The 13,600-nt window shown below is 31.4% G+C and overlaps 1 protein-coding gene across 2 annotated transcripts in view; it reads left to right on the top strand.

Moving 5' to 3' along the window:
* The window catches only part of LOC146995918 (uncharacterized), a 43,836-nt gene extending 32,616 nt beyond the window's left edge, over window positions 1-11,220 (top strand). For both annotated transcript variants that reach the window (XM_085822249.1, XM_085822250.1), the window contains exon 3: window positions 3,587-11,220. In XM_085822249.1, the coding sequence (XP_085678375.1) occupies window positions 3,587-4,852 (1,266 nt within the window). In that variant the 3' untranslated portion in view covers window positions 4,853-11,220. The remainder of the gene's footprint in view (window positions 1-3,586) is intronic.
* The last annotated feature ends 2,380 nt before the right edge of the window (window positions 11,221-13,600 follow it).

The raw sequence follows: 13,600 nt of genomic DNA, 5'->3' as shown, positions 1-13,600 counted from the left end.
ATGGGCAAAGTCATACCATTCCCAGTGCAGGATTTACGTATACACATAATTTATACCGGATTTACGTATACAAGCTATGGCTTAGGGCCTCCCAAAAAGCCCTTTAGGTATCCAAAAATCATATTTGGCACTGACATATAATATCTGGACGTAAAGGGTCCCCTAGCTCAAATAGCTTAGAGCTTTATTAAGTCTATGGCTCTGGCTATTCCTCCTAGGATACTAGTTTTACTCAGTCTTTGAATAGCTAGGGTAACTATCGAAAAACCTCTTTCATGGAGGGAAATCGATGTTCACATGAGAGCTCTTCTAATCTGGGGAAAAATTTAAGATCTGAGATTTTTATAGTTGGCCCATTAATAAGCGAGTTTTGAAGTTAATTCTCCATCTTTAAACATGTTAGGTCACTTTTATGCAATTTTTTGCAATCACTTGCACTAAAATGCTGCAGTTAACACTCTGCATCTGAAACACATTTTTTCCCATTTCACATCTTTTGCAACGATTCTTAGACAAAATTCATCTTTTGCAACGATAATCTTAAACAAAATTCATCATTTATGTAATTAGTGGTTGAGCATGGAGAAATTTTTGAGGTTGTGAAGAGAATGCACTTCACTGGGTTGACAACGATTTCAATTCTGGTCAAAATTTTTAATTCATATTGTCAATTGTCATTATTTGCGATAGAAAGCTTTCACCTTTATCATCAAACCGTCATTTCAATAATGTTGCATCAAGCAATGAGTGGCCAGCCGGACACAAATTTCTTTCTTCTAATGCACAGCTTCTGTCAAGATAGTGATGATAGTGAAATCGGTTTAGTTTGTGATTTTTCCTTGCATATTACTTAATGAACTTTACCTTTTTAGCTCTCCAGAAATAGTCTAAAATAAATGGTGCACTTACTACATTTATGTATTTATTTCAATATCTTTATTATGTACAATAAAAATAAAGATTTTATATATTTATTTATCTTTATAGGAGAATTATGAAACCAAAGTAATACAAATTTCAATTTTTTTTTTTTTTTTTTTTTTTTTTTTATGTTTGTGGGTGTGTACCTCAGAAATGAACATAAAATACTAAAAGTACTTTTACGAGCATAATTATTATTTATAATTTTTGCTATTTGCCATTTCTTTTATTATGCTTTTTAAAATTGTTTTAATGAAGGTTAAAGCGGTTAAGGTGAGAAACAAAAAAATTGAGCTATGCATTTATGTTTGTTAGATAATAATTATGAATATGATAACAAAATGCAGTATATCCATAATTATGTTACAAAATTTTATTATTAATAAAATTTTATTATTTATTATTAATAAAATTTATAATACAATTATTATTTATATTAAGATAACTGTCATTAACATAATATATTCATCGCATAATAATTACCCATATACACTCATGTCCATAAATTAAGGATAATGCAAAATCAGGCAAAGGAAGAGTTAGAAGCAAAACAAATTTGACTTATTTGTAAAGCTTATTTATTAAACAAAAGGTAAAGAGCAAAAAAAGATGCTATATGTTTGATATTATTAAAAAAATTAGCAATTTTTCCTCCCTGGAGCAAATTACAAAAAAAAAAAAAAAAAAAAAAAAAAAAAAACTATTTATAAAAAACCAATGTTACATGGTTGGTATGATTCTTAATACATTGTATGTCTCCCAGACGATGCAATATAGTCCGTACAATGCCTAGGCATGCTGAGTATCAAATTATCGATCTGATCTTGGGGGGATATTACACCACTCAAAAAGAAATGCTCTCTGAAGTTCCGGTAGACATGTAGTGAGCTTGACGGGCTGCAACTCGTCAGCCAAGCATGTCCCACAGGTGCTCTACTGGATTCAAATCCGATGAGAATGCTGGCCAGTCCATACGGGTGATATCCTCCGATTGAAGGCATTCGCTTACGATGTTTGCACAGTGAGGACGGGCGTTGTCATCCATAAACACAAATTGTGCGCCCATTGCGCCTCGAAACAAACGTACATGTTGTTCCAGAGTGACGTCCCGATAGATTTGGCTTGTCATGGTTCCAATTTGAACATGCAGGTCAGTTCTGGAACCCAGAATAATTCCACACCAAACGAGCACTTCTGCACCACCATAACGGTGTCGTTCTATGATGTTTTCTTGGTGGTAACGGGTACCTAGAGCTCCCCATATGAAAGTCCGGCGAGAATCAGACTGCAAGCTAAACCTGGACTCGTCAGAAAACATCACACAAGCCCACTGTTGCAGTGTCCACAATGCATGCTCTCTACTCCAGGCTAACTGCAGGCGACAGTGAGTTGCAGTAAGTGGAACACATCTGACAGGTCTACGAGCATATAGAGCAATCTGCCCTAAGCGTCTGTCTGTACACGGTCTGCCTTGAAATTGTCGTACCAGTGCTTGAAGAGAGCTGACAAGACAGGTCTGAGGCTGTGCTCCGCCTGTTTCTTTTGGCAGTAACTGCCAAATACCGGTCTTCATTCGGCGTTGTAACTCTGGGGCGACCTGTGTTGTAACGTCTTCTCACATTACCATCATCTTGGAATCGTTGCCAAAGCCTGGAGATGACACTCTGGGCAATTCCAAGTTCGTCTGATACTTCCAGTTGGGTATGCCCACATTCCAGACGGCCGATAATTCTACCACATAAAAAATCATCCAAATGCGTCCTTTGTGTCATAACTATTCGGTTATTGCACTGAAATGCTTATAAAGCGCCTGCGAACAATTTTACTTCTTTGTCTGTATTCCTTATATATCACTCTCTTACACTCTCGTCATTGTGACGTACTATCGGTGTCATCTGGCTACTTCCTGAAATTTGCATATGATTCTTGAAGATGTGTGTAGTGATTTTACAGGTGATATATTTATTTTACAGTTTGATTTCCGCGTGATTCCGAATTATCCTTAATTTATGGACATGAGTGTACTTGAAGATGCTATAATAGGTAGAAGGTGTCGTAGCGGACACCCCCCCTTCAGCTGGCTACGCCCGTGTATTTCCACCAGTTATGAAGAAAATCATAAAAAGAAGTTACTGAGAGTAAAAAGATTTTCATTGACTATTAGTGAAAATTCTCAAGACAGCAATTGCTCTACTAACAGTGTAAATGAACAAGAATTTGTGTCTTTCTAGAATATTAATAATAATCAAGTGAAAATATTAACATGCACATACATACACACACACAAAAACAAAAACCAAAAAACTTGCTTGAACAATTTATGTTGAAAAGAAAGTTTAATAATAAAGTAAATGCGACATTGAGTTCTTTTTTTAGATTTTAATCCTCTTAAGAGCATAAATGATTCACTGTTTCATGTATAATTTTTTCATGTTTTTAATTTTATCATTTCCATATGTCATTTTTAAGATTTAAGCTGATCTAAAATCAGTGAACTTCTCAAATCTGAAAGAAGCCTTGATGATTCTGGATCTTGGACTTTGTACTGTATTGCATTGTAAAATGCTTTTTTTCTACTTTTGTTGATAACATAAAGTTCATTTTATTGTGAATGAAAGATTTTAGATAAAATCTGCTATTTTTGTAATATTTTTAATATTTTTAGGGTCTTGTGAAGGTATTTTTTAACAGAGGAATAATTTCTAAATATCCTCTCAAAGTGAAAGAAATTATAGGACTTTTACAAAATGTGAAGTACCTTTATATAGCATTTGGATGTGATAATGAAACTATAAAAAGTATTTCTACATGTGTAAATCTTAAAGAATTGCATTTTGGATATGAGAATGATATTGGTGATGAAGGCGATAGATCTTTCTGCCGTTGCAGATTTGAGTCTTACAGCAATATTCGTCGTCAAGTGTTTCTAAAACATGCAATGATGGTACAGGAAAGCATTGCATTCATTCTAAAAAATATGCCATCTCTTAAAATTTTTAATTGCTTATATTTATCACAGACATTATATTCTTTGCATAGAAATGATCTTATTATTGATAAATTAGAGACAATTAAAAAATATTCTTTGACTGAGCTTGATTTCTGTAGCATGTATCCATCTGAAATTGAAGAGTTTTTAATCATATGTAGTGTTCTTTGTCCAAATGTAACAAAATTGTCCTGTGGAATATGCGTACAAGAGCATATAGATTTGCTTTGTGAATTTCCTAAACTAGAATACATAGCATTACATACTTTACCTAACCGTAGGCCAATAAAACTGGATGATTTTTTAAAAACAAAAGGAGGTAATTTAACTGCATTGTGCATGATGGGGAAGTTTTCAGTTTCTGCGTCAGTTTTATTAGATAATTGCCAAAGATTAGAAAAATTACGTATGCAGTATATTGATCTACAAAGTGTGAAAAATGTTTGCGACCTAACCTCCCAGCTTCCGGAAGATTTTGACCTACAGAATAAAAAGAAAGTTTGCATTCCAACTTTAAAACGTTTGAAAGAGTTAGTTATGTACACTTCAGAGTCACCCAGACCATTAATTGCAGACACCTTTTGTTCAATACTGAATTCCAGTCCAAATATAGAATATTTGTGTGTGCTGTATAATGGAGTAAATGATAGTCAGTTGAAAAATGCAATTTTGAACTATTGTCAGAGAAACATTTTAAAGTATATATGCTTAGGTTTTTCAGGTGTTGATATAGACTTCTTAGTGTTAATTCTTAAAATGTGTGAATCACTTCAAAGAATGAATGTTCGTTTTTGTAGCATGTCTAAAGATCAGTTTGCAAGGTTAATTCAAACTGCTTCTGCTACAAAAAATAAACCTGAAATCATTTATAATGATTTCAAGAGCATTGTTCATGAATCTGATGTGCTTGATACAGATGAAAGCTCTAATGAATCATTCTAAAATTAATTAAATTTTTAAAAATATTTGTTTTTGTTTTATATGTTCTCAGTTTAAATTATATTTAGTTTCAAAAAATGGCTGATTTACACATATAAAAACTTTTGGTATTTGTCTATTAGCCCAGTGCAAATGGTATTGGCCAACTTAGTAACTTTATCAAAAGCTTAAACAATTTTTTTTTAACTGTTGATCTTGATCTTAGCCAACTTAGTAATAAACATTTTGAAATCTTAAAACTGCTGCAGACTTGAATGTTTATTAACATTCTTATAAATTTGTTATATGAATAAAGTCCGTGTATTATATTAAACATACAAGGAAAACAGCAGAGTAAGAAATTTAATTAATATTGGTAAAAACGATATCGTTGGACTTTATGGCATTATTATACCTTTGAATACATTGGCAGTGAATATGAAAGCAATCTGTGCAGAATGGAATTAGAGACAGCTTGATTTGAGTACTTCAGAACCAGCTGTAATGTTATTTCATACATCTAGAAATTTGACTAGTGATTAATGTGGCACCACCATCTCTCAGTTTAACGAGGGTGCTGTATTTGATGAATGATTACTTTCCTTGTTCCTCAGCATCTTGAAATCTTTTACCTAAATCACCTGGCTAATAGACAAACATCTTAGATATATATTTCTCTTTCACGTTATAGTTGAAGCTTCTTTTTTTTCCCTTTTTATTTGTGTTTCTTCTGCGCATTAAAGTGTTATAAAAATGAATACTCATTATAGATATTCATAGAAGAATGATGAATAGGAAGCCAAGAAAGGTTAAAAGGTAACCTCGGAATAGCACATAGGTCTTCAGATTTTTAGTGAGGATGTCGACATAGTGTTAGTCACATGAAATTATGTGACTTGAAAGGGCTGAGAATATTAAATATGAGCATTATGCGAGTATAGCAAAATAAATAGAAACGTTTTCTTAGTTATAATAATAAAATATAATTATTTTATATACATATTATTAAATATAATTAATCTTAAATTTGTATACTTTTTTAATGTACTGAAGTAAAATATTTTTAATTTTTGACTTATACATGTTTAGACTTTTACATCATTTAACTCATAATCTTGTACAGCAGGAAACTGCATTCTTTTGCATGGTAAAAGACTTATTAATATTTAGATTAATAAGAATAGAATATTTAGATTGAGATATGTGTTGCATCATCTAAACTAGATCTCATATCTGGTTAGATGATGTGACCAGAAATGAGAATCATTGCCAAATTTGTTGTTATGAATTAATTATTCAGACCTATGATGAAAAACATTTTTTTCCTGAAGGTTTTAGCAATTCTTAATATTTTTGATTTCAATGAAAATTTTAAATCTTAAGTAATTTTTTCCTCACAAATTTGCCCATTCCCCCCTTTTTTTTACTTGAACATATGAGGTATGTTAATATTTGCTTATGCAGTTATGATGTATAATTTATCATGATGATATTTTGATGAACAAAATAGAATATACAGTCAAAAGTCGTTCATTCGGACACCCATAATCCGGAATGTTCTATAATACGGACCTCAAAGCTACAAACTTTCTTTGCATGCGTCGCGTTGGCGCATGTGCGTAAGACCTTTACGGCTGCGAATATGCTTGTGCGCATGCGCAAAATATGTTTACGAGTGCGCGTTTAATGTATAACGGACGGTATAAGCTAAGCTAAAATTATCTAATTATCTATTTCAGTTAATGTTGCAGATTGCATTGTTCCTTAATCTTCGAATTGGACCCGGCTTATTATTTTTTGCAGACTATTAGAGCAATTTTATAAAAGTAAGCTTGAACTTTCGATTATGTCAAATAGAATTTCTGATATATATTTACTAATATGTAAAGGATCTACAAAGCGAAAGTATGTTCCGAAGTTCATTAAAAAAAAAAGTGGAATTGCTGCAAAAAATGGATAAAGGCATATCTTTTGTTTATCTAAACTTTGTTTATCTTTAACGCGGCGGGGTGCTGCGCAATGAATTGGAAGTTGATCTCTCAGCACTATCCTTATCTTCACGGCAGATGTTTTTATTTTATTTGGCATATAATTCCTTTCTAAATGTAGTATTTCATCTGGATGTACTCCGTCTTTGATATGATTTAAATCAAATTCCTCGTCATTATAATTCGCTTCTGATAGCGAAGAAAGTAACAGAGGTTATTGAAAACGAAAAAATTTCGATTGACAAATTAGTCAGTAGACACAGCAATTATAGGACTTGAACAGCGGAACTTTGTAACTGAACAAGAAATTATGTCTGTTTATAGAATTAAAGAGAATGTATTATCATGTAAAAAACGAAGCAACTTAAACAACTTACATTGAAAGAAATGTTTAATAAAGTAAACAAAAAAATATTAAGCTTTTTTTTGTAAATTTTGTTACCCTTTAGATCATAATTGTTCTTTATTTCATAAATTACGGTTTCATATCTTTAATTTTATAATTTCTGCATGCCATCTTACCAGATTTAAACTGATGATCTATAATCCGGAATCGCCGAAGTCCCGATGAGTCTGGATTAACGACTTTTGACTGTATAAGCAACACATAAAAATTTATAATTTATTTCATTGTGTTATATTTTTAAGCACTTTTTATGAAAATTATGTTACGTTTGTCTGTTTTATTATAAACTAAGCTGAAGAAAAGTATTTTCATCAAACATATATTTAATAATAATTAAATTAACATTAAATCGGTACATAGAGTCTGTCACTGAGTGTGTGGCCATATTTGAAGATATGCTGTAAAGTTCCAGTCTTTGAGCAACTCATGAGTATAAAAAATTCATTCAGATCTTTTTTGCAAAAATCTATGTACTGTATAGTTTTGTACTGTACTGTTTGTAGGTGAGGAATAAAAACAATGTTTTGCTGAGCCACTGGAAAAATGCAAAAGAGTTATTGAGATCTTTGAAATGTTTCTGTGATTGTAGATTATTGCTTCTTGTTGCAGTGCAGTAATCTGCAAGCGAAAGAGCAAAAAATGAAACTTTGATAACAAAATGCAAGACAAGTGCATTCATGGGAGATGTTTGACTGAGAAATTTTTCTCGTGTAAATAACTGCATTTTAATGTCTTCTGTAAATTAGATATCATTTTTTACTTACACTAAATGTTTTCTTCTAAAGTGTATAATATTTTCTAATGAAGTTTTTTGTGATTATTTTTTGAAAATTCATTTGAACGAACTAAAGTAAGTGCATGCAGCAGACAAGAAAGAATTAAGTTGAATCACAATAAAATTACGCATGCTGGGAAGAAAATAAAGATTATATTCAAACTCAAACATATTAGAAAGCTATAAGCTCAGTTATAAATTTTAAAAATAGTCTTCATCCATCTTAAATATTGCCAGTCTGTTTTATTTGTCCAGAGTATCTGTTGTTTCTGTTTAAATAAGATACTTTTCTCCCATTATATTTTCATGTCCGTGTTTTATCAGCATATCATGAGTGCATTCTTCTGAAGATCAAGATCCTGGTACACAGTATGATTTGTCAACTGGAATTGTGTCAGTATGATTTTTCAACACTATCTCAGCTTAGGGTATTCATTAAATTCATGTTTGAGAATTTTGTATCCCTTTCTGTTTGCCATCATTTTTTTAAAGCTAAGAGCAAAAAACATTTATTCATAATCCAGTGGAGGGAGCAAAGAGAAAATGAAGGTAGTCTCAATCAAGGAAAGCAGTAATTAAACACAAAAAAAAACTGAAATATTAACTAAAGTATGCAAATTTTTGTAAATATTCGCATTTAATATTAGTATTAACTTTTATTATTAACATGTATCTATTAAATGAATGCTTTTAATTTGGCTGATATATGTCAAACCAAACTGATACCAGTTCTATAAATTTTCCAAGAACTGAATTCAAATTTAAAGAACAGGAATCTTAAGTTCGAAAAAGAGAAATAAATAAGCGAATCTTTGTCAGTTAATGATAGTTACTCAACCAAATTTTCACTTTCATTCTGCAAAAATTACCCACATAACTTTTTCAGTTATTGAATTCCTTGAATTCCTTTTATGTTGTGCACATTCATAAAAGAATACTTTACTTAATGGCACTATTTTGATGAAGAGGGACATCATCCTCGAAATTGACTGGGTTTATTCAAATTCTGTGTCAATGTAAGGTTGCGGTTTTTTTTTCTTTTTTTTTTTTTCTCCCTTCATTGGGTTAGTTATAAAACTGGATTTAACAAAATCATGTGTATTATTTTCTCTACCCTTTTCAGTTCAGATTAATTATTGAAAGCTGGGTAATTTTTAGTGCACTACTTTAGGCCCAAGCTCTAAATTAGAGATTAAAACCAGTTGGAACCTGGCTCTGGTACTACTCAGTTTTGAAAGAAATCAAGTCAGACAAAGTGAAATCTGGCATTTAAATTTATTATTTCACTATTTGCCATTATTTTAACCTAATTTATTAAAATTTTTATCTCTTTACGTTGTATTTAATTATACTTATTCATTATTTATTATTTTATTTACCCTTCCTGACAATCTTCTATAGGGCTGTTCCCTATTTATTCCCTCAAAATTTGCGATTTTTTCATATGTAATCAATGATGTGAAGCGCACACTTTTCTGTGTTATAAATTATTGATTTTTCTCTTTCACTGTATGTGCTGTATATGCAATTTCCATTTGTATAATTAATGTGTGACAATAATGTATGATGTGACATGTAAATTTTTTTCTATTGTAAAAAATTTTTTCACTTGCTTCTTTTTGCTTTATATCGTACCTTTGTTTATGGTGTTTCTCTCTTGTACTGTGATTAATGTGCAGTGTGAATTGTTTTCGATAATTAAATTTCTAATAAGAAAGCTGTGTGTCTGCCATTATTGTTTTACGTTTGTCTAGCGTTACTTTTTTGCTTCATTTATGTAATTATTTGAGGTTTGAGTACTCAAAGGAGAACTTGTTTTATACTTCAGTAGAAAAATGAGAACACCAAAAGTTACTCTTTTGTTTGGGCTATGGTTCGGGGATACGCAACGCAATAGTTAGTGTAGATGTTTTTCAAATTTTAATAAATCTCGTCTAAAATGTCGCCATCTTATCATTTACTATTGTCTTTACATTTGATATTTTTAACTAAAGATATGCGCTTTCTGTATCATTCAAAGTTGATTCAGCCTCAGATTGCGTCATATTCCTCGTATAGTCACGTTTGAATATTGTTATTGTTTTGCCTTGTGTTTATTATAGCTTTAAAATAACTTCTACTCCGGAAGGACTACTTTTCAGGATTGCGTTCGTAGGCTGTTTCTAGCCAGTGTATTTGACACTGATCTAAGCTGTAGTGATTTTGCTATTTTCGGGTGATTTCCTTCGAAAATTCACTGCTTATGAGGGAAGTTTGGAGAGTTTGTTCACAAAAAGCATGATGGATTTATTTTTTGGATTTACACTTCTTAGATTTTTATTATCTTTATATTCTGTTTTTAAGATATTATGGAACTTCTGGTAAAATATTCTAATTCTACAATAGTGGGCTTAAGAAAAATTAAGGATTTTTTCAGTGAGCATAAGAAAAGGCAGTATAGTGATTTAACAGTAATGAGAGCATTTTGTACCAACAGTGAAACTAATTCAGTTGCTACCAACCTTGTTAGTACAGAATTAATTGCAAGTATTGACTCGAGATCTAAGTTTTGAGGTCAATTCATGCTCCAGATATTTATGGATACAGGTCATTGCATTATTACAAAGCGCTAGTGTGTTGTTTTAAGGTTAATACGTGTCATTGGCGAACTGAAAGATCTTTGTTTTCCATAATAGTATTAAGAAAATCAAATCGTATATTGGATAAAACAAAAGAAATTTAAACTGTTTCTTCTTAAACTCTTCTTTTTTTTTCTTTAAACAGGAAAATATTTTCAAAACAAATTTATTCTAAAGATATATTAACAATGTTGCTATTTAAGAGCAATTTAACTCAAAAAGGTAATAGATGGCGCATTTAATCACATTAATAACGCAACATTTTAAGTTAAATAATTTAGGGGAGATGATTTGTTGACCTGAGCTGTTACACAAATAGCCAGTCATAGTTCAGGAACAAATCGGCTAACCTTACTGAAGAGGTTTCCTAAATTACTCACATTTAGAAAGGCTTTGCTCACTGTGGTGGTGGTGCGTCTTTAGCATAGTTAAGCTCAAAAAGTATTTCATGTTTTCTCTTCTTGGCGTCTTGCATGGCGCCTATTTATGATATAACAACCCTGTAACTTTGGCTCTGTTTGTTGTTGTTGCAGGCCTAGTAAGTTATTACTTGGAACGATGGCTTGCATGTGGTTAGAATAGTAAAATAAAATAATTATATTATATTCCACTTTTCGTTCATTTTGAGTTACGTATTTGTAATAGTGACTACGCACCCATCGCATGAAAATTTATGGTCCGTCGAGCCGGAGGTATTATAAAGATACAATCGCAAAAGTTAACTTTATATAGAAACTTAAAGAATTCTTTCGTTTTGTTTAAATTACGCAATCAAGCTTGGATATTGCTTCATCATTTGTTTTCGGTTTTTGCTGTCGAGAAGTTTGCAATTACGGTAAGTCGGAAATTATTTGTTTCTTGTAAACTGAAAACGATTAAAGAGGCGAAACTTTTTATTAAAAGGTTTAAAAGCATTACAAATTTTGAACAGCGAACGAGTTATACTAATCAAAAATAATAGATTTAAAAACGAATTAACATTTTTGAATCTTTATTTGTGAGGAAAAAGAAACTGATGAATTCATTAAGGAAAATGTAGTAGATAGTCTTGATGAATTTATTTGAAAATAAAAAATTGCTCAAAGAAATAAATGTTCAAATAAAGACGTATAATCTTTTCGAATATTGAGTTTCCTAAATTGTCGCTTCCTACATTTAGTGGGAAAATCGAAGGATGGATTGAATTTTCGGCAACTGTGCATAAAACGGTAAATTAAGTAATGAGCAAAAAATCCAATATATGAAGAGTTCTGTTAAGGCAGAGATAGATGAGTTAACATATTATTCATTCCATTTTAATTATTTCATAGCATAGAATTTGTTGGTTGAACGCTATTCTAACAAAAAGGTTTGATTAATTCTATCTAAAAAGCTAATTTCTGTTCCTCAAACATGTGACTCGGCTCTGTAACTTTTAAAAATTTATCAATAATGTACATGAATGTTTACGATCCTTGGAAGCATTAGAGTAAAAGGTGTAAGAATTTTTCCGATACGTTAATTGTTTATTTATTTGTTGAAAAATTGGATAGAAATACTCCTTATTGGTGGGAAAGATCACTTAAAGCAGATGAAATGAGAACAGTTAAACAACTGACATGTTTCTTAAGGAACACGCTTGTATTCTGTCGCATTACAAAACTTTCCCAAAGGGAACCAAGACGTTCAATTACCTCACTTCCAGAAAATTCAACAACTTGTTTATTGTAAAAGTAATTATTTGTTCAATTTTTTAATTCAAGCAACGATTTGAATTTGTAAAGGCTAAAAAACTCTTGTTACAGTTGTTTATCTTCTGCCTACGCAATTAAGGACTGTAAAAGTTCTAATGCAAAGAATATCAGAAGTTCCACGATTCCTACATTTTGATTGAAGGGAAGAAAATTTCGATATCACAAATGGCACATCAAATCAAAGCGCAGCCATGCCTTATAAATTATTGATATTATCTTTCTCCAAATGGTGATACATTTAACTTTAATCCATTAGCAAGCAGCTAAATGGCTAGACTAGTGAAACTAACCAAGGAAATTTTATTAGTAGTACTGTATTGAATATTTCCAGTTCTGTTAATAAATAAACAAGTTCTACTTTCAACTGCAATTATTTTCGTGAAAAGTACTCATGGAACATATATTTCACTGAAGATCTTGCTTGATTCTGGTTCCCAAAATTATTCCATTATTAAAAAAAAGCTAGGAATTACTGAAGTTCAAAAAAAGAAAAATAAATTCTTCTGTTTCAGGTATCAATGGTGCAGTTATGGGTATTGAGGAAAACGTTGTAATAACCATCGGTCACGCTACTAGAGATTTTAATCGTACCTTACAATCAGTGCAGGATTTACGTATAAGGTACACAAGCTATAGCTTAGGCCATCTGCTTTCTTCCCCCCCCCAAATTATCCTTCCCTTGAAAGAAGCTGAAGGTATTTGAAAACTATATTTGGCTCTGATATCATATATCTGGACTTATAAAGGGCCCCACATCTCAAATAGTTGAGGGTCTTTTCAAATCTAAATCCGGTCCTGATTACAATTTTTTATTGTTCCAAAAATAACTCGCATAACGTCTACTAGATATCTAAACATTCCCGATCTTAAAAAATTGCAACCCATTGATTTAGCTAATCCAGAGTTTTATAAAACCTGGCGCAGTACATGTTTTATATCTAAAGAAGTGTGCTTTGATTGACTAAAAACAAATAGAATAAACATGCAAAATCTGATTCTCCAGCAATAAGTGCTTGGACATATCGTCAGCCGATCAGTACACATGATGCAGCAAGGCAATATCGATAATTATTTGGGGTTATAGGTCCTATGATAGATTAATAAAAATTTATTTTATCAAAATAAACACTTCAAAGTTCTGGAATTTTCTACAGAAATACTCGTATAGGAGTTCACAGTACAGTCAATAGTTACGCATCAACTACTAATAACGTTAAACACAATGTAAAGCGCATCTAAAGAGTAAACTAAT

Source organism: Stegodyphus dumicola, chromosome 8 (assembly GCF_044657685.1).
Source record: "Stegodyphus dumicola isolate Sdum_Otavi_A_Nest chromosome 8, ASM4465768v1".
Lineage (NCBI taxonomy): Eukaryota > Metazoa > Arthropoda > Arachnida > Araneae > Eresidae > Stegodyphus > Stegodyphus dumicola.
This window is presented reverse-complemented; position numbering and strand designations above follow the sequence as displayed.